The sequence below is a fragment of the Lampris incognitus genome, chromosome 5 (assembly GCF_029633865.1).
Source record: "Lampris incognitus isolate fLamInc1 chromosome 5, fLamInc1.hap2, whole genome shotgun sequence".
Classification (NCBI taxonomy): domain Eukaryota; kingdom Metazoa; phylum Chordata; class Actinopteri; order Lampriformes; family Lampridae; genus Lampris; species Lampris incognitus.
Window position 1 is genome coordinate 26,943,646 of NC_079215.1, and position 26,589 is coordinate 26,970,234.

Here is a 26,589-nt window from a genome sequence, read left to right on the forward strand (position 1 = left end):
CACACACACACACACACACACACACACACACACACGAAGTTGTGCAACTATGAAGGACAGACAAACGACATAGAGATCGAGGGAGTAAAGGTTACAAAGTGATAGAGGCAGTTGGAGGAGGAGGAACAGAGAGAGAGAGAGGGAGAGAGAGTGATGAAGATGAGAGAAGGAAAATATGGAGACGGGGTTTAGGGGGATGAATGTCTGATTGGACAGAAAAATGAGGGAGGTGAGAGAGAGACACACTGACATTACTGCAGACAGAAAGACTAACGGAGCGAGAGAGCAAATGAGCGGGACAGAGAGAGAGAGAGAGAGAGAGAGAGAGAGAGGAGAGAGAGAGAGAGAGAGAGAGAGAGAGAGAGAGAGAGGAGAGAGAGAGAGAGAGAGAGAGAGAGAGAGAGCGAGAGAGAGAGAGAGAGAGAGAGAGAGAGTCAAGGCACGTCAATAGCCCCTCCTCTCTCCTCCCTCTTCCTCCCCCTCACCCTCCCCCTGCCCTCACTGCCATGTAGCAGACCTTCGCTGGATGGTAACAAGCCACTCAGACAGTAGTAGCAGCAATGTGCACACACACACACACACACACACACACACACACACACACACACACTGTACATCACTAGATTCCTTTATGACAACGTTCAGATACTCTTGAGCATCATTTAGACGTGTGTGTGTGTGTGTGTGTGTGTGTGTGTGTGTGTGTGTGTGTGTGTGTGTGTGTGTGTCTGTGCATGTGTACATATGCTTATGTCAGTGTGCCTATACGTGTGTGTGTCTGTGTGTGTCTGTGTCACTGTAACAACGACGATGAAAAACAGCCTCTACATCTTTAAAAGGGAAAAAAGACCCACATCACATGGTTGTTATTCTCTCAAATCTGCCTCTCAGGTCACTTTGACAGTCCACTCTCTCCCTCCCTCACTCTAGCACATACACAGATACTCAGTCTCCCTCTCCGTCTCTTTCTCTCTCTCTCTCTCTCTCTCGCTCCCTCTCACTGGTTCTCTCTTGCGCACACGAGGCACTCAGCCTCTCTCTCCCTCCCTCTTCTCTTCCTCCCTCACACACACACATAAGCTCTCAGTCAGTCACTCTCTCGCCGGCTCCCCCCTTTCCTCCTCTCGCTCCCTCTCTCCTCCCACCTGGGCTGTAATTTGCAGGGCTGATGAGGGTGAGGGCAGAGGCAGGACCAGAATCCTTCTCTCTCTCTCTCTCTCTCTCTCTCTCTCTCTCTCTCTCTCTCTCTTCTCTCTCTCTCTCTCTCTCTCTCTCTCTCTCTCGCGCTCTCTCTCTCTCCCTCCAACACAGCGCGCTCTCTCACACACACCACATGCCGTGATTCACAAACAGTGTACAGCTACAACTAAGAGAACCCGATCCTTTGTGCTCTTGTTCGTTTTAACCTCTCCTTCCCTCTCTCTCTTTCTTTCTCCTTTGGTGTCTTTCTCCCCCCCACCCCACCCCACCACCCTCCCTCCCTCCCTCCCTCACTCCTCGCTCCCTGGTGGTGTGTGTGTCTCGTGTGTTTTTGTGTGTGTGTGTGCGTATGCGCGCGCGCGCGTGTGAACCACAGGGATAACAGACGCTCATGTGAGCAGCCTCAGTGGCAGCAGCAGTGACTGGTGAAAGAGGAGGATAGGAGAGGAGGAGAGGAAGAAAAAGAAAAGAGGAGGAAAGGAGGGATAAAAGCCATCACCATTCTGTTTGGATTCAGACCAGACATGTGAGAAGATGTCTGTGGGCGGCTGCGCGTGTCCCGGTAAGTAGCTACCATGTTGGTGGTTGTCGAAAACGGCGGCTCGCTGTTTGCCCAGTGACTGACTTTCTGCTTGGTGTTGTATTTTTTTGGTCACTAAGTGCAGTTGCTGTGGTGTGACCGGGCCAGAGAGAGAGAGAGAGAGAGAGAGAGAGAGAGAGGAGAGAGAGAGAGAGAGAGAGAGAGAGAGAGAGAGAGAGAGAGAGAGAGAGAGAGAGAGAGAGGAGAGAGAGAGAGAGAGAGAGAGAGAGAGAGAGAGAGAGAGAGAGAGAGAGTGGCCCGGGCCCTTAGGGCTCTGCTTGCAAAGGCTCATGGGAGGTTGCCCTTGTGACGGCTGTGAGGATGGAGAGGAGAGAAAACACTAGAATGGATCAACACGTAGTCTTTTTGTCAGCACTTTTTTTTAATCCCCCACCTCTGACAACAAAGGGCTTCTCCTCAAAGCCCCACGAGTCTGTGTTTGTTTAGTTCAGAGAATGTTAAGGGTTTGAGATGAGAGAGGAGAAAAGAGCTCATTGTTTTGCTTCGCCGAGGGCTCCACTCGATTAGCAGTCGGAGGCATCTGGACTCAAAGTTGTTGCTATGAAACCGCTAATGCTAGTCCATTCCTCCGCCGGTTTGTTTGGCCGTTGCTGACAGCGATTGGTTTTGATCGACGGCGGTTCGGGTTAACAGCGGGGTCGAAGTCGGAGTCTCGGATTCATCTTAGGTCGATGCGGCACCAGACACTGTGTTGACTCCTTTTTTCCAACGAAGTTGAGGATATATTCGTGGAAAAAGTGAGGAAAGTTAGGATCCCATTTAAGGAGTTCTCAGAATTAACATGGGGAGGGGGAGGGAGGGGGATCAGACAGCCGACCAAGTGATGTATTCAAAGGGCGAAGTTCACGAGCTTGGCTCAAAGGCTCTCGGGTGATTGATTCATATAGTAGACGTGTGATACGCAGATGATTGTTTCATTCACGTTTTACTTCATACAAGTCGGGATTTGAAACGGCGCAGATGAGAGCGATACCAATCCTTTGGAAGGCCCACAAGTATGTTCTCATTCAGACAAAGCCAAAGGGTTTTATTCAGCAGCCCGTGTTGTTACTCACGCTGACACGACAAATGAGTAATGTACTCAACTGGTTGACTGCGGCTGGTACATAAAGCGTCTTCCTGGAGCACTGTGTCTTTCTCTCGCTGAAAATACACGGTTATGGATTTGTAATGTCCTGGATAAGTAGTTTCCATCGTATCTTTCCCAGCAGTCCTTTCTTCCACCGTTCATAAAAGGAGGTCAGTAAGTGCATACCTGAAGGGGAGAAGGGAAAACAATGGCCTATATGGCGACACAGCGAGCCCATGCTTTCCCTGTTTGCCTTGTCCTGCACCGACGCTGCTGGTTGAAGACAGATTAGAAAGTCACGCAAGCCAGATTTCCATTTTATTTCACGAACGTGAAAAAATCCAAAGCCGATTTCAATCTGTGCATCCTAACGCTGGAGATACGACAGTAATGAGATGGGCTACAGGTGGAATGAATGGTGGCTATGAGGACGTCGTGTGCTGTCATGTGCTCTGTCACAGCAAGGTCTCATCTTAACACATTACACCCATGAGCTGAGAGCCGTGTGGTCACAGTCTGCGAGGACCGCTTCACTTCTGGTGGTCCTCTAATCATTCCATTCACATTTAATTGCCTTACATATTACATCTTTACACCTCTTCTTTGAGCGTTTTTTTTTCATTTTCTATTTCATCAGACAGAAGAGCAAAGAACAGGGGAGAAAGTTCTAGCGATAAACCGAGGAGCCTGTGGTCACAGAGACATACACTCTGCTTTTGATGGGAGGTGTACGTGACAATTGATAAAACTGTGTAGATTTTTGATTGCCCTGTTATCAAGTAAATAACAATAACCACGAAGGATGCGTTAAAATCTGACATATCAACATCAGTTTATCGGGAGGAGCAGCAGAAAAAGTTTTTGAGAGTGGGCATGTCCCATTGGTGTGTGTGTGTGTGTGTGTGTATACATTTCGTCCAACACTTTGACGGATGCAGTATCACCCTGATACGGCCTCCTCTTCTCCGCTCTCTGCCAGGCCACAGTGGCGAGTGTGGTTAGCCCACAAACAGTCTGGATGTGGACGGAGAAGTTTAGCCAGCCACACATCCAAGATCAAGTTACCCCGTGCCAGTTCTGACTTAAATCCTTACTGTGATGGAACAGCTCGCAGACGGTTTGTTCACAGTTTGGGAACGATTTAGCTGACAGATTATTCCATAGGTGGAAGGTTCAGAAGGACAAAATCCACTTGATAATATTGTTTGACGCGCGGTTAACTGCATCGACACACAGAGGGGGGGGGTTGATATGTCTATCCATTCGACCCGGGTACATACATCTTGAGAGATTGAAACAATGGACTTGCGATGTAAACAGGAGGGTGATGAGTTTGGTATCAGCAAGGACAAGCTGTGTGTGTGTGTATGTGTGTGTGTGTGTGTGTGTGTGTGTGTGTGTGTGTGTGTGTGTAGGTGCTTGTGTATTTGCGTACATGTGCGTTGTATTTGCGTGAGCGCACACAGTTTGTCTTGAACACACAAAGTATCGGCTCACGTGGTGCACCTCTGTTCGATAAGCGCGCAAGTGCTTAGTGTCGACGTGTGCGCGCATGTGTGTGCAGTGCCCCGTGGCATTAAGGCAAACTCTGCCACCTCAGCCATTAAATGAGGCACCACAGCGGAGGTGGGAACATTTGTTTAGAGTCGGCCTTAGCTATCTTGCGGTCAGATTGCATTCTTAATCAACTTGGTCATGGAAATTTCCAAAAGGACGTATGACCGCACTTTTTGTGTGCTCCACTTTTGCTCGCATATTGTTTGTTCTCGCTGTAGCGTTGCCCTCGTGATTTTACTTTCATTTTCCCCCCATCTTCCTTACGAAAACATTTTTGTTTTACACTCGAACAAGAGAAAGGTGAAATTGCCATTTTGCGCGTTTCTGATGCAACTGGCGGATGCTGAAGTGCACGAAAGGCTCAGATGCTTTGCTATCATATTGGTAACTACAACCTCAAAGGAGAACTGCAAGGGAACGCTACCTTGCATATTTCTTTTATTTTGGTTTATTTCCTCACAAACAAGTGTGTGTGTGACAGGTAAAAAAACATTCACTGACCTATTTCAGTATAAATGCAACATGGGGTCACTAGTATAGGATCATTGCGACAGCAGTGTGATCCAGTATGATCAGTTCAAGTTCACCCTGACGAGACTGATGCCGTCTTATCTCCTTGTTCACATCTCGTCTCCTGTCTAGTCTACTTTATCTCACATTTGATTTAGGACAATACAAAGTGGGTGAAAAGGCGCTGCTTGTATTGATTATGATTGACTAAAATATTGAAGTACTGACTCGGTCTTTCTCTCTTGGCTCCTCTCTCTCTCTATCTATCTCTATATCTCTCTCTCCCCCTCTCTCGTTTTTGCTTGTTTACATTCCACAGCCATGTTCAACACAGAAGGCTCGTCCTCCTTCTTGTGTGGGCTGAGAACGTGTGTGTGCGTTGGGCCACGCGTGCACACATGTGCCTCAACATGTGGATGATATAAACACTGGGGAAGAGTGTGTTGGGATGTGCTTCCATGCAGCAATGCATTCATGACATGACAGTCGAGAAGGTGTAAGTGCATGTGCACTCCTAAAGTAAAAGTATTTTGTCCTTTGCGGTCACCATCAGCTTAAAATAGAATCCCTTCTGACCTACCTAGACCTTAATGTTACGCCCCTTATCTTCCACCATACTTCTCTTGCTATCGCTCATCCTCTTTCTCCTTCTCCTCCTCCCGCTCCCTTCCCTCATTACCCTTCCCCTTGCTCACTCTTGATTCCCTCATTTCTCTCACATATCCCCATCTTCCCATTACACTCTTTTCCCCTGCACTGTTTCCCTCGCCCGCCCCCACCCCCACCCTCCTTCCTTCTTCAAACCCTCTCTCCTTGACTTCTCTGATTGCTAGCGTATGTTGCCTGGCTGGCTTGTTGGCAAGATGAGAGGAGGGGGAGACAAGGAAAGGGAGAAAAAGAGAGGAGGGGAGTGAGCAGGAGAGAGAGAGAGAGAGCAAGAGAGAGAGAGAGAGAGAGAGAGAGAGAGAGAGAGAGAGAGAGAGAGAGAGAGAGAGAGAGAGAGAGAGAGAGAGAGAGAGAGAGAGAGAGAGAGAGAGAGAGAGAGAGAGAGAGAGAGAGAGAGAGAGAGAGCAGGGGGAAGGGACTGTGCCCTCTCATGCAGAGAGTCACATGGTGTCCCTGATTGGAGGAAAATGAGTAAAGACTGCAGCCTGGCTGAAATGGCAACAGACCAAATGCACAAAGGCTGAGCTGTTTAGCAACGGGTTGCACAACAAGGGAGCCTGGAGAGGAGGGTGTGACACAAGGAAAGAGTGAGGAGGATGGGGGGGGGTGCAGATACAGTAGAGGGAGGCAGCTTAAGAGAGAGAGGGGGAGAGAGAGAGAGCAAGAAAGAGGTGAGAAAGAGAACATAGGAGAAAAAAAGGTGACAGGGGAAGGAAAAGAGCAAAAGCAGACTGAGGAAAAAAGAAAAGGGAGGGAGTGAGATGAGCATTATAGGGGTGGGTGGATGAGAGAGAGCGATCAGACTGTGCTCCTATGTTTTCTGCCAGGCTGAGCGGTGACGTGATTGGCTGAGTGGGGGGCAGACCTGACTCTGAGATCAGAGACAGACAAAAGGCTCCCAGAGAACAGAGAGCGCACCATCAGGGCACTGTCATCTCCCCTCACACAGCCATCAGCTGACAACAGTGACTGACATGTACACCACAAATCTTGACACATGAGGCACTTTTTTTTGCATTTAGTAAACCAACCACTTAGTGACAATATGAAGCTAGTGATTGCAGTTAACTAGCAATAATTACATTCATGACAGTGATGATGGTCTGTTCTATCGCATGTTTTTAATGTGTTGCATTGTCTTTATATTTTATCCTTGCGTTTCCCTGCACGGTCACTGGAGTACGCTACCATTCATTTCACTGTGTGTTGTACAATTGTACACTACAACGTATGATTGTGCACGAGACAAATAAAACTTGAAAATATCATCACATCTGTCACCCTCTTCCGAAAGCACAGTATCTATTTCAGATAAATACTGCGCATCAATTCTAAATTTGTTCCCCAACGGAGCCCCTTTATTAATTTCAGTCCTTTCATCCAACGGCCCATTGCTGCTGTGTGTGACGTGCTTGCCGCTGAAGTGCCCCTGTTGCAGTGTGTCTCTGTTCGTCTGCCAGAGAAATCCCAACACGGGGAATTCACCCTGCCAGTGAGAATAACGTGAGGAATTAAAACAAACACACTGGCTTATTTTAGCCACACGGGGGCGCTGCATCAACAGTACAAATCCAAGGGGGATTGGGCCAGCTCCTGTCCTGTTGATAGTAGGTCGGTTTTAACCCCCTGTGTTCTGTTCTGGTCAAAATGACCCATTTTAAACAACTGTTAACCATAAATACTGATGATATCGTCAATAATGGAGGAGAACTCAAGATATATTGGGTGTTTTAAATAATTTTTTACAGTTGTATTGCTTTAAAAGCCGAAGGTGGCTGGGTTAATATGAGCAGCCAATGCTAGGCCACAGGTAATGAGTGAACCGAATGTGAGAGGTTACTCTTTTGCCTTGTAATGATGACAACAACGCATTAATTTTTAACTTAATATCCATATGAAGTGTGAGGCAAATCACTTCCAGATGCTATTTTTTAATAGATTTTTTAAAAATCGGATTTAGAGCATTATTCGAGTCCTCTTTCTTTATTCCCCTCCAGTAATGTCATGTTTAGTATTCTTCTTTGTGTAATTTTTGTGCTGCCACCGAGGGCCCACGTGAAAGTGCCATTTCTCTGGCAGTGTAGGGCAGACGAGCTTTTCTCCGAGTCCCATTCATCATCTTTCAGTCAGAGCGTTTGTGGTCCAAAGCTCCGTGGTTTGCTCAGTTTGTCCTCATCCGTCCAAGTGTGTGCGATATCAGAGTGGCGGAAAGGAGTGACGGCGCTCACAGGGTCTTCGCAGCGCAGAAATCAGACGGCACTCAGTTTGCCATGTAATCCAATAACAGAATCAAAGAGGTCTGCTTTGTGTATGAAGCGCCACTTGTCTTGGTGTTTCTCTGACAGCTGCAAGGACCTTCAGAGATATGTATACATATATGGCATGTATGCAACCTAGCTGTCCACTGGTAACATTTCTGTGATTTTTTTTAAAAACCTGTTTACATCAGACTTACACATTAATTCAACATTATAGTAGTTACAGCAACAACAAAAAAACTAACAATAGTCATACAAATACAAATGAACTGAAGGCTATCTATGGCAAACACCATTTTTTCTGTAAGAGGAAATGCAGTAAAAAAAAAAAAACTCTGCCTCCCATGATGATGACAGTCTCATTAGCGTGTCCTGTATAGATTAGAGCTCGAATCAGTTTACCCAAACTAATTCTTCTGCTCAGCAACTAGCACAGACTAACATAGGGCTGGTCTGAAGTCAGTGTCTAGGGTTCGGTTAATGGGCGGGGTGACTGAGACGGCCGTTATCATAGCTGTGACAGATGTGTATGCCGTTTAGTTTCCTGTTGACTTGTGAGTGGATGGGTAACATACACACATTTGCACGTACAAAACAGACACCGACATGCGGATATGCATGCATACACACACACATACATGCGCGCACACACACAAACACAAACGTTTTTGCACTGACACAAATGCATGTGCACAAGCGGTCATGCACACGCAAAACGCAACAACTGTGGACACACACCCTTGTGCCCCCTGAGCCTGGCAGTCTGGATATGGGAGTTATCATACAGAGAGTGAGAGAGAGCAAGAGGAAGGGGAAAGAGAGATAAAGAGAATGACAGAGAGCATAGAACTACAGTAGGATAAGTGCAGTGGTGTAGAAAGGTTGTATTTTTAGGTGAAAAATGGCAATGTCAGAACAACTTGATACTGAAGCAGGTGAGTGTCTCTCTCTGTCCTTTTCCTTTCCCCCCCCCCCCCCCCAATGCCTGCTTCTGTATCAGAGAAGAAAGAGTGTCAACCTAAGAGCCAACTAAGTGGCTGAAATAGAAAACCGCTTTTCAACTTTCTCCCTTGATGTGCTTTTTAGAGAAATCTTGTAAATGTTTTACCACAACCATGTTTTCCTAACAACTTTTGAACCAAACGGTTTGAAGCCAGTTTCATATTTGGGTTTAACTGTAAGGCTACTTAAAACAGCATACAGTATACTTTTTGCCATGAAACACGTATTATACACAGAATCATTGCTTCAAGGTTGGTGTGAATTTGACTACACGTGTAAGTAGAACGAGACTAGACAGCTAAGGTTGAGTAGTTGCATGTGTGTACGCATGTGTGTACGCAAGTGCGCGTGCACGTCAGAGCTGCTAGTTGGGTGTTGGTTGGAGATAAGGCCTGCCTGATGCCTGAGAGCATAAGAGACGGAGTGTGTAAGCCCTCCAACCCTTATCCTGACTCCCTTCACCCCAATTTCTCTGTCACCCCCGCCACACACACACACACACACACACACACTGGGGATTAACCCCTGTCATGTACCATTTCAAAGGGTGAGCTTTGAACACACACATTCACAAACACGCAGACATGTAAGTATGTATGCACACACACACCCACACACCCACACACACACACACACACACACACACACACACACACACACACCAGGATTAACCCTTGTGTTTCCATTTCCATGGATGACGCTTAGCCCCTCTTCAGTCGTGACACTGCTGACTGCTCGTGTTGCCATGGCTACGAGGCCCAGTGAAAGTAAGATAGGCAAATCCATGCAAGTCACCAGCTACAGACACTCTTAAACTACCGCTGACCACGCCCCCCCTTTGGATTGAACATACAAAGACGTTAACAAAAAAGAACATCGTAGAGCGATGGAAGCCTTACCAACTACAAAGTGCTCCCGACACGGGCTTTCCACGGTCAAGCCAATGGGAACGGCCAACATCCACGTGTTTTTGTAGCCAGGAATGTGAGAGACAGGTCTTGGATAAACTCCACGTGTAAGGCCTGAGAGGTCATTCTGTGTTCACACCAACCGGCTTGGGACCAGTTATGGGCTCTGATCATATGGCAGTAACTTACTTATCTTGATGAAAAGAGGGATCTTTGGGGAGGCCACTTGGTAAATGCACCACACTGAACATAGCGGACTGGGGAGCTTCGTTCCCGAATGATAATGATAAAATAAAAAATAAAAGTTAAAGTACTAACTTTTTGCCGTCCTCTGCGATGGAATTTACAACCGGATGTTACGTAGCACATCACAAAACAAGAAAAGATGGATTTTGACATACAATTTTATAGGTATATGAATTGACAGAATTACTGTAAAGAATTGAATGAAAATTAATTTGTTTTCTGCAAACTATCACATCACCATAGCAACCCATGTATTATTATTTTTTTTACCTTTCTGCCGTTCCTCGCGTAGTTTGTGGTTTTTCCCGTTCCGTTTTGCCTTTCTGCCGTTTACCGTCTCCCGGATTCCATATGAAGGGGTAGGAAAAAAATACGTGTATACTTCCTCCTACTTCTTTTCGATCAGGTAACAATCTGATGCATACGGAGATTTGTTCATTGAGTTTGATGCGTGGATTTGTTGATAATTTCAGATTATTGGCAATGATTTATCTGTATGTTATATCCTGCTTATTTACATGCACGACATAAATCATCATCGACAATGTGTGAATAGGGCATTTTAACTTTGGACGGCAGTGCCGCCTGCCGTTGTCGGCATAACTTGCCGGTGTCAACTGATTATACCGTCCTGCTTTCATCCACAATGACTTCCGGTTTGCCGTCTGCGTTTACCGGATTCCATGTGAATGCAGCAGCATCAGAGAGAGAGAGAAAGAGAGAGAGAGAGAGAGGGAGAGAGCGAGAGGGAGAGAGAGAGAGAGAGAGCATCGCGGAATTATCAGTTTGGTTTGTAAACCAAAGTGCACAACAAATGAAAATGGGCCAGATCTTTGTTAGGCACGCACTAAAGTTGATTTCACTGGAGGCCAGGCTAACTTCTCCCAACCAATTGCTAACCATCAGGCGGCTGATGAAGTATAAACCCATTTCACTAACGCCAAATGACATTTGATAGATAGGGGGATGACTTTAATGCCACGGCTCATGTCTCGATTCTGTTGTTTGCAACGATGTGATGCGCGCTAATTAGGCCTAAATCAAACGTAATTGCAGTCAACAGTTTCGGTCGTCGTTATCCACGTTTACCTCCGGTTGGGTGTATTAGGCCGATTTTCAACCGTGCCAATTATAACGGTAAAATCACGTGTGTATGTGTGTGTGTGTGTGGGGGGGGGGGCTTACCAAACAACCTTTATGTGCGGCTTACACCGAAAGTGGGGGAGGGAGAAAGGGGAGAGGGCGGTTGACGGTGCTCGCCTCTTACGACGGGGAGAGGAGCTAATGCATTGCAGAGGGGAGAGAAGGAGGAGGGCCTACAGCTATTGTTCATGTCCTCCAGTGAACAAAGGGCTCATCGGGGTCCGTATGTAAAACCCATAGCAGCCTTCAGCCTACTCACAAGGCCTCATGTGGGAATAAGGGAATAAAATATAACTGACTCTCGCGTTTTGGGCTTCTTCATTTTCCACCGTCGCGATTTGAGAAGTGATTTTTTCCGTTTTTTTTGTTTTGTTGTGTTTTTGTTTTTTGTTTGTTTGTTTGTTTTGTTTTGTTTGTTTGTTGTTGTTTTTTTTGGTATCCTAATCTGTGAGACGTCTTCGCTGTACGTTGTGCGTCCGGCCGCCAACCACCGTACAAGCGGGCCTATCCGTCTTTACGCACGGAGCGTGCACACGGTCTCTCATCACGGATCTGTAAACATCAATTTTGTGATTGGACTTCTCCGGCAGGTAAAGGGACGGTTTTTATGAGACACATGCCCTGCTAAAATACACGCATCTACCGCAGCATATAACGTGTTTTTTTGTTTGTTTTTTTGTTTTTTGTTTACATGCTACCGCTTGGTTTGTTTCGCGTCTTTTCACGGTGGGTTTCATTCTTTCTTTAAAAAAAAACGCTTTAACACCAAGATGTTAGCAACCTAGCTAACACTGGCTAACTGGATACCGACAGCTAACTTGGTTGCTAACGTTAGCTTTCTGTGGGATGGAGGCACCGTAGGCCTTACAGGACAGTGTTTTGTGGAGTCAGCGTTTTGGCCATTGGAGTTATTTCGGTTGTTTTTATCACGGTTGTTTGCCCCCCCGGTGACATTCAGTGTTATTATTGTTTATTGTAGCAATAGAAGCGTTGCTAAATCGTAGTAATCCGGTGGATAACTATGTGGCTATCTGTTAGCATTATTGGCTTGTTACCTTGCTTGCTTGCTTCTACATTAAGGGAAAGCCATTACAAATGTAGCCTCCCTGTCAATGTTAGAAACTGGGTTGGGGGGGTGACAATGTAGTTGTGTGATCGTCAACTTTTACATTTTGTTTTGCACGTTACCTTTGTTTCAAAAAGGCATTGTTTGGGATTAGACACCCAAACTAGCAACCATGGTGGATGTTTGGAGAGGTTGGAATGGAACACGATAAAAGGCTGTTCCTACCATAAAATCGCTTAGTGATATTTTTTTTTGGGGGGGGGGGCTCGCCCGGCTTTCAATTGTCTGATTGGTTTATGCCATTCATAACGCTCTACAGTTCACAGAAAGTGTCAGCTCTGCTCTGAAAGTAAGTTAACGTGGGTTGCCGTCATGTAGTGTATAATGTCAAACCTAGAAGTGTGTCTGTATGAGAGAGAGAGAGCATAATTCCCAGTAGAGGAAGTGGAGTCTTGCTGATGTGATTGTGACGGCCTGTCATTAACCACCAACAGTAGAGGAGGGAAGCTAATGGAGCTCTCAACAACTAATGGACACATAACTATTGATTATTAATTTATTTATTTTCCCATTTGTTTTCCTCTGGTGATACAGCCTTCATTGCCAGCTCCTACTGTAAACAAATTGTTTACAAAAAGTGAAGGCTAAGCCCTTTGTGGATGTGTTGTTCTTGCCATATAATTGATGGCAAACCCATCCTTTTTGAAGGTAAAAGCTATGATGTCTCCATAGAATTCAAATAACTTCTATTAAGTTAACACACATTACCTCTGGGCTTATAACATATACGCTGGACTTTGTGTAAGGTGACTTAAATCAACAGTGGTGTAGTTCTGCACTGGCTGGTTCTCTCTTTTCACAGCCAGGATAACAATTTAGAACTGACATGAAACCTAAGATTCAAACATTTCTAGAAGATAAAGCCCAATTCCTGGATTGGGTTCAATATGCTATGAAGCTGGAAGTGTAATGGAAGGGCTGTCTTTGATCAGTGTTAACATGCAAGTGTGTGTGTCTGAAGTTTAGGGATCTCTGGAATTTATTTGACCACATTCTTGTCCCTTTGATGTCAGATTTATGGTTGGACTCTGTTAGTGTGTGTATGCTTGTGTGTTAAGCATCTATCCATGTTTGTATGGCTGTAAGCAGTAGTACATATATTTATCTAATTACATTTTTCTCATCCAGGAGTTTTTAATATCTGTAATAGAGTGACAACATACGATAAACTGATAGATCATAATGCTGTGGCATCCCCAATTAAATCCCTATTCTTATCTGCTTGGTTAAATACCAGCTGCTGTTAATTCAACTCAAACTTATGCCTGCCTGTCTGTCTTTGAGTCTGAATCACACATATGCACACACAGAATGTGTGTGTGTAAGAGTGCTTAATATGCAGAGACAATACAGAGGGACATTAATGAGGCGGGGCTTCACCGTAGCGATGGCAGAGGTCGTGACCTAGTGGCTGCCACGCCTCGATGGCCTTTATGGTAGAGCTGGGCAATTAGAGTAAAGAAGGGGGCGGGGCTGTGTGTTTGTAGCATCAATTTTTTTGTTTTTCTTTCTTCACGAGTTTTTATTTATTTTCTTTTATTTATTTTTGGCAATGTGAGTGAAGCCAGAATTTGTCTTTTGATATTTTGCGAGATTAAGGTACCAGCTTGAGGTTTGAGTTTCTGTTGCAATACTGAGGAGAACATTTGGAAAATGGGGACCTCTCCTAGTCACACTCTTGTTTTGCGCCTTTATGCGACAAGATTGTTGTATTGGGGCCAACCTGTGAAAGAGTGCAGCCAACTGAAACTGGGCCATGCTGACCAGCTCAGTCACCATGTGAATTCGTCTCTCACGATAGCCATTCACCAAGTGTCTCCAAAAAATTGTGGCACAATAAAATTCATGTAGCTTTTAGAAGCTTTTTGCCTAATGATCAGTGTAAACCAGTTAAGTCCAGTTAGGATGGAGACCATCTCTCCATGTTGTCTAATTTGTGATGATACTAAGCAATATTCTTTCTCTATCTCTTTCAGGCTGTTCCTCCAAGTCGTTCAAGCTGTACTCCCCCAAGGAGCCCCCCAACGGTAGCGCCTTTCCCCCTTTCCACCCTGGTACCATGCTGGACAGAGACGTGGGGTGAGTTTTTTGTCCTGTTTGTATCTCTCGGCTAAATTCAGGTTGACATCTTGTTGAGTTGGGTCTAGACAGGCAGTACGTTTCTCTTGCTGGATCTAACCAAAAGGAAGTGGAGCATGCAGCCTCTTGGGAATATCTGTTGTTGTTGTTGTTGTTGCTGTTACATGCAGGTTGTGTTGTGGTATCATTTGCTGCATTACTGTGCTCTGGGCTGACAGTGCAGGATGTATTTTAAAATCAATAGGGCGGGACTGCTTTATTATGTCAGTACCACAGCAGGCTTTTTAATGCTTTAGCAAGAGTCCTATGGGTGTTAACTTTTTCATGTCAAACCTTTAAATGTCCTTCGTATGCAGCTATTTTTCTCATACTGCACACTTTTATGACTGTACATGTCTAAACAATATATTGTTTCAGAATTGACGTCACAATATGTCCTTGTGCAGTAGTCACATTGGGAAGGATGCAATGTAAGGAAAACTGGGTCAAACAGTCATGTCAGGCCCAACTTATTGCTTGATAGAAAACAAAATCTAGTACGTTCCACTTTTTTATGACTACTCTTGAAGAAAATTATTCTGGTATATCTGACAAATAATATGATTTAGTCTGATTTAATGACTTCTTGGACAACTGCCTTATTTCCCCCTCTTAAATCACCCTAATCATTGCTGGAGTGGTAGATTCTTTGCAAATGGAACTTGGAAAGTTAAAAGAGGCATATATTTGCTGAAATTATGTACCTTTCCTTTTCATTCTTTAATATTACAACATGCATCACAAAAATAATGCAGTGTTGATTTTTATCAGCATCATTCAGCCCTAGTCTGGAGAAATCAGATTTCTGGATGCCTGGTATAATCAACTTTCAGTCTAAAATCTTTTCAGTCTGGCAACCAAACCTCTGCAACGCAAAGCCCATGGGTCAACCATGTTTTCCTTGGTTCTTCTGATGGGCACTGTGCGTAGTTGATTGAAAGTGGATAGTGGTATGAAACTGAAAATTTGTTCCAATCAAAATAGGGGAATTTAGTTGGCTTTGGCTTTTAATAGGCGGGAATTATTTTGGCCTTCCTCAGTCTTTGTAGTTTTCTGACACACATGATACATATGGCTTGGTCCCTCAAGATGGTTGATGCGTGATGTAATCCAACGATCAAAATCAGTTGCAAATAAAGTTTTTTAAAAGGTAAGAAATCTGGACACAGCAAACTGAGTCCAGGATGTGGATTATAATCATTCTTTTTGTTAAAATATATATTTAAGTAATGCTGCGGCGTATTTACAGAAATTAGTCAACGGGCATGACTGAAGGTATGTGAGATTCAAGTTAGTGGCTCTCCAAAGCTGACCAGCAAGTGTGTAGGATAACCAGCTGCATTTTGAATGTATTTGAATACAGGTTGGAGTACAAACTAATTTCTTAAACCAGTTTTAAAATGTTTTCATTTTCAGTGTAAGAAGAGAGTGATTAAGCATTAGCAAGGTTAACCAGATGCAGCAGCAAATGCAATGATCTTTTAAGATGGCAGGTCAAGATTAATTCACTACTGTTGTGGATTTAAAAGGAAAGGGTTTAACAACTGTAGATTTTGCGCAAATTCACAAAGCACCCATATTATGTTCCGTATCCTGACAATAAACACAAACTTTTAGAGATGAATTGACTTAAGCTTCAGAAAAAAAATGTGTCAGATTTATAATTAAAACTGTCTTCTGTCTTGTTCTCATACAAATAAGCCCTTTCGTAAACACAAAATACAAAATATGGGCAACTTAATGGGATACATCGACATCCAGAATTTATTAGAAGTTATTTGCCCTGAGGAAAACCAGATATATTTTTTTATTTGTCCACCTCTCTCAGATAGGTGAAAATGATTTGACTATAATTCACTGAGCTGGGAGGAATGAGATGTAGGCTTCTTTAGATATAGATTGTCGAGTGTGCACTATGCCAATTATGGCACCTTTTTGATTCTGCTTTTCAGATGTCAGTGTGTATATTTGAGACATATGGCATTACTGACTATGTCCTCCATGTCATCTTGTTTTTTTTAAAAAAAATTTTTATTACTGTCTCAGGGTCTTTAAAGAAAGACAAGGTGTTGGGTTGGGACTGAGGATACAAATGTTATCCATATTGTAAATAAATTCCTTGTGATTCTTGTTCCCACAGTCCCACACCGATGTACCCTCCCACATATTTGGAGCCAGGAATAGGGTAAGATCTCATTATATTCTAGTATCTGAAGTTTTTTTGTGATCTCAGAAAGTGAGTGCTACCTGTGCAGATAAAGCCATAGGAAATTTGAGTTCTTGTCTGACTTAATAGTTTGTTTGTTTTTTAAAAACATGTCCACGATAAAGCTGGAACGAGGAATGGGGAAATGTAGGAGCCCTCTTTTTGATTGGACAATGTCACATCAGTCATGGTACTGTGTTAACGCCTCCCTTCTCTTCCTCTCTCTGTTTTTTGTGCTCCACTCCTCTGTCTTTCCTGTTATTATATGATGCTCCAGGAGACACACACCATATGGAAACCAGACAGATTACAGAATATTTGAGCTCAACAAACGACTACAGAACTGGACAGAGGTACACACACATATGTGAACGCATGCACCTGCAAACACAATCACCTTGAATGTTGTGTCAATAGTTGACCCCCCCCACCCCCCACCCCATCTGTCTGGCATGTAGGAATGTGATAACCTATGGTGGGACGCATTTACTACAGAGTTCTTTGAGGATGATGCCATGTTGACCATAACTTTCTGTTTGGAGGATGGACCCAAACGCTACAGTAAGAAAACGCCTCACAGGAGCACATTCTTCTTCCTTGTTCCATATCTACATTTCATTTGTCTTTCAGCAGCAGGTAGTTACCCACTTCCACTGCTCTACAATACAATGATGTTTTGTCCTTCTCAACATTCTGCTGTTTTCACTCCTTCCTCACCAGCAATTGGCCGGACATTAATTCCGAGGTACTTCCGGTCTATATTTGAGGGGGGTGCCACTGAGTTGTACTATGTGTTGAAACACCCAAAGGAGTCCTTCCATAACAACTTTGTCTCCCTCGACTGTGATCAGTGCACCATGGTCACCCAGAATGGGAAACCCATGTTCACACAGGTGTGCATGTCCAATTATTTTTCCGTTTGCCAAGGAAATTTATATCTAGGAAATGTAAAGGGCAAAGTGAAGAGATGGGAAGTGTTCTGGACTGACCATATTGTTCCAATCCCAAAATGAATTCATGTTGAGGCAAGATTTTGCCATACAGTAAAAGTGGGTCTCTGACCAAAAGGACTGCTTTATGAGAATCGGAGCTGGAATAATAATACTCCCCCATTTACAAAAGTTATTGCCAAGATGCTCTTGAGCCAGGCACTGCCCCACTTGTGGAGCTTCTGTGTGTACATGGTTGTAACTGTTAATGTGAATTAGATTGTTCCTGGAAAAAGCTTAATAGTGTGCTATATGGCCAGATAAAATGGTTATAGATGATCTTTAGATACGTTAGCAAGTTCACTTGACAATTACACGGAGATCCTGACATTATTTCCTGATTTTATGCTTTTAATCTGTAACTTGACTTCTTGTGTATTATAGCTTCAGTTCATCCCTTTTATATATAGTGACCTCAGCCTTCTGACACTAGGTTTGTGTTGAGGGCCGCTTATACCTGGAGTTCATGTTTGATGACATGATGAGGATAAAGACGTGGCACTTCAGCATCAGACAACACCGTGAGCTCATCCCCCGCAGTATACTGGCCATGCATGTGAGTGGATAACAGGTGGACTGGGAACCCACTCAGAGGCACATGGTTTTGGAATGTGCCATCATTGTGACTTGTGTGGAAATGATTGATTTTTTTTTTCCAGGCCCAGGACCCACAGATGTTGGACCAGCTTTCCAAGAACATCACGAGATGTGGCCTGTCCAACTCTACCCTCAACTACCTCCGTGTGAGTAACACACCTCTGTAGTGCAGAGGTCACAAAGTGATACCAGTTTTACTCCCCCGCCCCTCTTGTCTACTGATTATGCACATATTTTCCATTCACCCCCGCCCCATCAAAACCTTTAAACTAGACCAGCTTTCCTTTTACCTCTGTGCCACCACAGTATATTGAAAACACTCTCCAGAGACTCAGATTTTTGAATTTCATCATTTTGACAATGGTATCATTCTTTGATAACACATTTCTGGAAAGTTGAATTAGGATTCTGCTTTGGATGAAAATGGTCCTAACTTTTCCAAGGGGATCAGTTTTGCAATTTCTTCATATGCAGTGTGTGAGGTAGGCTTGTATCGATTAGCAATCGGATCGTATATTGACAATTGAAGGGATGATCGACGATTGGTTCTTCCTACACCGATATCAAGGCGATGTTTTTTTTTACTAACTTATTATCAGACCTGAGCTGTTATGAAAATAATCTCTAGAATCTGCACCCTATTGTGCATTTAGAGATGTTTCTGGTGGAGTGGCATGTCCGCCTGCTGAGCCCCGTTAATCAGCACAAATGACAAGTGAATTTTGAATCCTTAATTACAAACCAATTTGCTGTCTCTTCCATGGATCCGACACCCTGCACCTCCATTCTCCATATGCCAGCTCACCAAAACTTTGCTCTGCGCTCCATAAGAGTAGTTAATGTTATGGATATGATTTGGATTGTGATATTAAAGATAAGATAATAATGTTAAACGGAACATGATGCTGTGATATTGTTACACCAAGCACAGACAGACTTTTAATAGGGAGGCATTGTTTGAATAGAGGAGACATTGTTTGAATAGAGGAGACATTGCTATTAAGATTTTTCTATATTTAAATATTTTAAATAAAATGTTCACACTTTATTTAGTTATTTATTTTACAACTGTTTATTCACGTAACTTTAACTGTATTGACAGTTTTGCAGCCTCGGAAGGAAGGTGAAACCCACACGTGTGAAAATAAATTAGTGGTCTGTCTGTCCTTCAATGGCACACATCTTTTAAATTGCTTGCAGATGGGCTGTGTAATATTTTTAGGTTCATTTTTGGCATCTGGGTAAAACCTATAATATTCCCAAATACAAGATGTTAGGTTTTTCTTTGACACTAAGCTTAAGTTGTTCATGCTGGCATTTCACTTACGTGCTGTGACGTAACCCCCCCCCCACACACACACATACAGTCTCTCTCGCCCCGCACCCTGGTGATCTCGAGTAGCCACCACTAGACGATATGAAAATAGAAACAATCATCCAACCTTAGTGTGAGTTGATTACAAGTCAGCTTCGTCTCAAAATAACCTCATTCCTTGCCCAAGCAAGATTTTTTTTTTCATAAGCTTTGTAAACTGCTGTGTTTTACGACACAGTAAAAAGTTAAAGTATTTTCCATGAGTCTCTAAAGGTGAGGACTCATGAGGTTATGGGTTTAATAGGAGCTGTGGGTTGAATTACTACACTATTAATTTCTAAACCAGCTCAGATGATAACCGTATGGGTTGATGTTAAGAGGTTTAATGTGAGTGGACAGATAGCATTCACAGTTGTATGATCATTAAGGTCTTTAAAGGCTGCGATTAACTATCAGTGGATCATTCTAGAAATAACCAGTAGTGACTAAATGTTTTGTGTTCCCCACCCTGCCACAATGCTTCACATCCCCAGCTGTGTGTGATTCTGGAGCCCATGCAGGAACTGATGTCCAGACACAAGACTTACAGCCTGAGTCCCAGAGACTGCCTCAAGACCTGCCTCTTTCAGAAATGGCAGAGGATGGTGGCACCACCAGGTAGGTGTGACCCGCACGTGCGCACACACGCACACACACACACACAGCCATGGCTGCTGTACTGCCTGCCCTATGTGCCATTCGGTCACCGTGGTCTTTTGAGATGGGTACCGAAACCGGGTATTAAATGGGAACCAGTACTTAATTATTAAAGACCGTAGTATTGATAAGCTCCAACGTTAATGGTTCTGCTATCAGTATTGGAGAAAATAAGGAAATACGTTTCCTATTTATTTAGGCTACATAAATGTTGTCTTGCGCCTTTTATCTCACCAACTCTGTTTCTAATTTGCAACAGGATTAAGACATTTGTCTATGATGCATTTTTGCTACTGCTAATCCAGAAGAGAGATTTCTCTCTTGGAGCAAAAAAAAAAAAAAAAAATCTCTCTCGGAGCCTGTTGTATGTGCGAGCTGAGGGGCAGGGCCAGCTCTCTCTGCCTCTCTCTGACGCGTGTGTGTGCATGCACGCACGCACGCACGCACGCGCGCGCGCACACACACACACACACACACATGCACACACACACAGCCTGCTCTTTGACAATGGCGGAGGGAACTAAATGGTCAAAGTCTGGTTATACTTCACTAGAGTCGATGCTGACAATGCTCGTTGCCACAAGTGCAACAAGTCTTTTGCATGTAAGGGCAAAAACACAAGGAGTCTTTCGAAACATTAGTGAAAGTGCATCAAATACTTGCGTAGAAATGCACAGTTTTCGACTGCCTAGCTCGTAGTTCATCTCTGATTGCCCCATCCACATCAGGTATGTTATTTATGCTAGCAGTCTAGAGTCCACACAGAGTTAACACTAGAACGACTGGGATTTCACACCTACCTAAAACGACCATGGGCCGTCAAAATGACAGCAGGTTTTTAAACTCTTTATTCTGTCAAGATAAATACCCTGTTGGGATATTAATGCATTGCAAATGTTAGTATGTATGTTAGGAAACGACTGACAGATCTTATAACTTCTTTTGGGTGCAATTGATCTAAAACTAATTTTAATGCAAATATATGCAATTTTAGGAGCACTCATGGAGTGGCAGGTCTGTATCCCCCCCCCCCCCCAAAGTTATTAAACTTTAAAAATCAAAAACTGTCAAAATGACAGCCTTGGTCATTCTAGTGTTAACTAAATTATACAAACATGGGTTAATGATTAAAAGTAATGCTCTGTCCAGTCGTGAGAAAATAATCTTAATTCTGTTTAATTTTTTTGTTTTTTCTCTTAAAAAAACAAAAACAAACAAAAAAGAACCAATAAGAGTACCGTTAAAGTACCGGATCGATAAGCAGTATCAGCACCGTTAAAATCTTAACGATTCCCATCCCTAGCGGTCTTAGTGCCCTGACCCCAGGTGGCTGGTTATCGCACACAAACCCACTGTCATGTGGACTCTTACACTGTATAGTCTGCTCCCATTTGGTGCCTTAGCATGTTTACACCAGCCATAGAATATGCATGTATTCCTAGTTGTTCTGGAGTCTAGTTTGTTTTCTCTGCGTGCGGTGCATGGCTTTCACGAAAATCCATTGGGGAAATACACTGTAAACATATAAACATCATATCTTAGAACCATATAGGCCCAGGCTTCACAATGTACCGTGTCTCTTTTTGTGGTTGTTGGTTTTTTATTACCTATATGAGCAACAATGTGAATTAATGGTAATCGTAGAGATGATACATGTCCGATCATCCTGTGAAATATCACTTTCCAAGTGAAATTGGTTTTGTCACCAAGTTATCGAAATGAAAACGTATATTAAATCATTTCGGGTTGATAAAGAGAGACATGGAAGTTCTCTCTGTACTGGCTCCACAATCAGTTTAAACAACATGCTGACACTCCCGATCCGCCTGTTGTGCAAACCCAGCGTAGCGTTCATCAGATAACATTAATTATTTTTTATTAAAATATTAACGTTAACAGACATCAGGTAGAGCTACTTAAGCAAATCTACTACTGCTAACTTCGCTAACATTAACTTGACTTAATCCTAGTTAGGTTGCAATCTAGTTAACTGACTTGTATTTCTAACCTGCTTAATTTATCAAACAATAGCGACCAGTTATTCAACACTATGGACCAATTAAGAAGGCACTGCAACGCTGACTCACTCACACACAAACACGCAATGCGTGCATTGCACCTCAAACCCCAATACTTTATTTTCAGAATAAATTAACTTTTATTTTACTTGTTGTATGTTATCTATCTGCAGAATAAATTAGTGTTGGGTTCAAAGTAGTTGTCATTCTTTATTTGATTACAGGAATTATATAGGTATATGCAATATTTAGTTCTCCTCTGAGTATAGGAATTAAAGGGACAAGTGCATAAGTAATGTTATGACTAAATAACCATATTTTTCCACTAAAACAGGCACACTAGGTGTTAAATCATGAACTTCAGCTTCCCTTGACCTCAAAATCATCAGGACTTAATGGCCCTTTTGCCCTTACGTGTGGCTTTGTGCCCTCAAAAAATGTGATGGAACGTCACCAAAATTATGAAAATTTCAGGGTTTTCACACATAAGTACGCACAGTTGACAGGTGAGGTATTTACTAACATTTTTTAATTTCCCCCTCCCTAGCTGAGCCGGCAAGACAGGCCCCAAACAAGCGACGGAAGCGCAAAATGTCAGGCGGCAGCACCATTAGCGGAGGAGGAGGAACCAACAACAACAGCAACAGCAAGAAGAAGAGCCCCGCAAGTGGCTTCCCTCTGTCCAGCCAAGTTCCAGTTAGTATTACAGCACCATCTACTGACATGACTGTGCTAATACAGTGTTCTCAGAACTGCCCCGATTATGTCCTAAGTTCTGTCTATCTTTCTTAGATATTCACAAAAACAAAACAAAAAAACACACACACAATGCCATAAGTAACAAAATAACAATGTGCTATTATTAAGCCCAATCAAAATCAGATTCACCTGCTTGACAGTACAATATATAACACATTTTACAGAATACTTTTCATGTATTCTTTGAGATCATGCTATGATTTTGTTATGTTTTCCTTGTTCAATGTGAGCAGCCCAACAAGTCAAATCCCTTGAATGTGTAGACTAGGGCTGTCACTTTCAATTTGAATATTGAAAATAAATTCAACTTTGCATACTAACAAGCATTTCAAAAATGAATAGAGGGATTTGATATTCAATAAACAATTAATTACTGGCCACTGGATAGGCCTGTATTTAATCCTGAAATTTTGAGACTTTTTTTTCCCCCCTCCAATTGTATCCGGCCAGTTGCCCCACTCTGCCGAGCCGTCCCGGTCGCTGCTCCATCCCCTCTGCCGATCCGGGGAGGGCTGCAGACGACCACATGCCTCCTCCGAGACATGTGGAGTCGCCAGCTGCTTCTTTTCACCTGACAGTAAGGAGTTTCACCAAGGGGATGTAGCGCGTGGGAGGATCATGCTATTCCCCCCAGTTCCCCCTCCCCCTCCCCCTGAACAGGCGCCTCAACCAACCAGAGGAGGCGCTGGTACAGCGACCAGGACACACACCCACATCCAGCTTCCAACCCGCAGACACGCCCAATTGTGTCTGTAGGGATGCCTGACCAAGCCGGAGGTAACACAGGGATTTGAACCGGCGATCCCCGTGTTGGTAGGCAACAGAATAGTCTGTCATGCCACCCGGACGCCCCTATATTTGACATATAAATTCGAACTTGCCTACATTTTTGTTCCAAATATCAAACAATTTTTTTATTTTTTTTATTTAGTTAAATGGACAACCTTAGCATAGACTTGGCTAGGAAGATGGTTCTGTGTTAGTATTTAAATTAGGTGATGCATGAGCCCCTGGTCTTTCACATGACCCATCACTCTCCTTGTTCTTACTGAAGCTATGCCGGTTGATTTGTGCCCTCCAATATAGACAACAGTTTGCCTCTGTATTGCAGGATGTGATGGTGGTGGGAGAGCCCACGCTGATGGGAGGGGAGTTTGGTGACGAGGACGAGCGTCTGATCACACGGCTGGAGAATACGCAATTTGATGCAGCCAACGGCATCGATGACGAGGACAGCTTCAATAACTCACCAGCGCTCGGCGCCAACTCTCCCTGGAACAACAAGGCCCCCTCCAGCCAGGAGAGCAAGAGCGAGAATCCCACCTCACAGGCGTCGCAGTAGAGTGCAGAACCCCGCGACTGTAACACCCCGACCTTACCCAGACATCGCTTCAGAGCCCAAATTAGTCAAACCACTCAGATGCGGGTGGCGCGATGGAGCTCAGAGTGCCAGAGGCTCAGTACATCTTCTCCTGAAATCGTTGCTGCTGAGCTCGGTAGAAATTTCTTCACGTTAAAAGTTTCACAGTTTAAGTGGCTTCCTAATGCTCTGACTCTGTGTCCCTCTTCCTCATCCCATAAGAGAATGTTCTTTCTTTTCTCAATTATTTTCACAATTTGGAGAGTGACAAATTTTAAGGATATCTGACATAGGAGAGATTTTTTGCAGGGGAAGATTGCATAGGAGAAAGTGTGTCCATAGTTATGTATGCATGGAAGAAGAGGTGGGCGTAAGGGGATGGTGGTAATGGGGTTTTGAGATCATGGCAAGATGCTTAGGAACAACTTGCCAAGCTATTCTATTAATATGGATCTCAATTCTGGTCTGCTCTGCCAATGTGTAAGTTACACTTATTCATTGTGGCTATCGACAGAGAGCGTGCGTGCGTGTGTGTGTGTGTATGTGTATATATAGTTTGGTGAGTCAAAACCGTCATTCTGAACATAGACTGTTGCGTTGCCATTGCAGGTGGACCAGAGTTCAGAATCAGTCTGTTTTAAGAAACCATTGAAATTCACACACCAGTGGAAGAGCTCAACTGTGGCACTAGAGATATATCTTACTCATGCACTTGTGCATACACACACATACATACATGCATATATACTCCACATAAAGATTGAAGGATTTAGAGCCTCCTAGTGCCCATGCCCTCTCTGATGAGAGTGCAGCAGTTACACCCCTCTGAACGGAGAGCATTTAAAACCCAAACACACACACACACACAAAGTTACACATTCTAAGAGTTTTTATACCAGTATCTATTTCCCTAGAATGTTTTTTTAATTTGTATTAAATTCCTTTGTTTCAATTGTTGATTTTCTTTTTATTTTCTACCAATATTGAAAAGCTACAGACCAAGGAACAACATAGGACTTTTAAACTCCCTCCCGAAAATATATTGTTTTTATCTTTTATGTTTATAAAAGAGAAATAATTTAGTGTGGATGTTTTTAATTTGTCTTCTTTTTGTTGTTCCCTTTTGGAGATTTGACTTTTGTGTCTTTGTGCTTGTATATTTAAGGTAGTAGCAAAGTTCTGTCTGACTGTAATAAAATGTATTCTTACTTAGATTTACCTAAAGCCATCCCGATCTAATGTAAAGAAAAACAAAAAAGGAGAAAAAACTCATGAACCTTACCCCCACCCCTACAGCCCCCCATCTTTTTTAAAACTTGTGTAAATTAAATTACAAAACCACGAGGGTACAGAGTCACCATTGAGAGGTAATTTTGGAATGTTTCAACTTGATCTGTTGATTTTTATTTATTTTTCAAATTTCAAGGACGTTTACTTGCTTGTATATTGTGTCATGCACATAGAATATTTTTCAGTTTCACAGTTGTCAAGATTTGTCGAGCTGGGGGTTCTTAACTTAATGTGAAGTGAATTGATTTACTAACCAATGAATTTTACAAGTGTTTTGTCAGTGGCAAAGGTTTTCAAAATTTTGCCTAATTTTTACTAATTTATGTGGTGCCCACAGGTCTCGGAAAATCTGAATAAAACCAACTATGTATCCATCTCATTTGGCCCATGGCTGGTAGTGGTGAGAAGACTCGTGTTATTATTATTATTATTTTTTTATATTGCTGTTTTATGGCAGTTATTTCCAGCAGCAAGTTTCAACTGAATTTTAATTTTAATGGTGACTTGTACCCTTTGAAAACCCTGTAGAAAAATCATTGTTTTATATATATTTTTTGATTTGGTTAGTTTTTGCCCTTGATAATTAATGTATGGTACCAATAAAAGATACATTTTCACTTTAAAACATCACATGGTTTGAACATTTCTCTTCCCTTTTGATTTAGTTAATTTGCACACGTTTGATAGGTCTACTGTACATTAACATAGCGTGCATCTGGACTCTAGTCAGTCTGGTAGCGACCTGTCCAAGGTATCACAGTCAGTGCTGGGTGTTCACTATGACCTGGTAAGTGTCTGCTGCAGAGCTGGGCACTGAATTGCTATATCAGCATGGTGATATGAGGCTAGATAAGGTGAAATAGTAATGTAGGTGTCATTATCTGACGGCACGGTGGTCCAGTGGTTAGCACTGTTGCCTCACAGCAAGAAGGTCCTGGTTTCGAACATCGGGCCG

The 26,589-nt window shown here is 43.2% G+C and overlaps 1 protein-coding gene across 2 annotated transcripts; it reads left to right on the forward strand.

Moving 5' to 3' along the window:
* Positions 1 to 1,606: 1,606 nt before the first annotated feature.
* On the forward strand, positions 1,607 to 26,261 carry ldb1b (LIM-domain binding 1b). Of its 2 annotated transcripts, none has more exons than XM_056279516.1 (11): positions 1,607 to 1,762; positions 14,263 to 14,365; positions 16,545 to 16,589; positions 16,888 to 16,963; positions 17,069 to 17,171; positions 17,331 to 17,503; positions 18,033 to 18,155; positions 18,259 to 18,342; positions 20,045 to 20,168; positions 22,773 to 22,921; positions 24,096 to 26,261. In XM_056279516.1, the coding sequence occupies exons 1-11, from the start codon at positions 1,735 to 1,737 to the stop codon at positions 24,324 to 24,326; spliced, it is 1,239 nt and encodes a 412-aa protein (XP_056135491.1). In that variant the 5' UTR covers positions 1,607 to 1,734; the 3' UTR covers positions 24,327 to 26,261. The 2 variants fall into 2 exon arrangements, with proteins under 2 accessions (XP_056135491.1, XP_056135490.1); XM_056279515.1 differs by lacking the exon at positions 1,607 to 1,762 and adding an exon at positions 8,735 to 8,796.
* The last annotated feature ends 328 nt before the right edge of the window (positions 26,262 to 26,589 follow it).

Excerpts from the sequence above, each read along its gene's own strand:
- ldb1b (XM_056279515.1), top strand. The coding sequence starts at position 8,763 with ATGGCAATGTCAGAACAACTTGATACTGAAGCAG. Across the intron at positions 14,366-16,544 it reads ATGCTGGACAGAGACGTGGG|TCCCACACCGATGTACCCTC; the intron begins GTGAGTTTTTTG and ends TTGTTCCCACAG. Across the intron at positions 22,922-24,095 it reads CTCTGTCCAGCCAAGTTCCA|GATGTGATGGTGGTGGGAGA; the intron begins GTTAGTATTACA and ends TCTGTATTGCAG.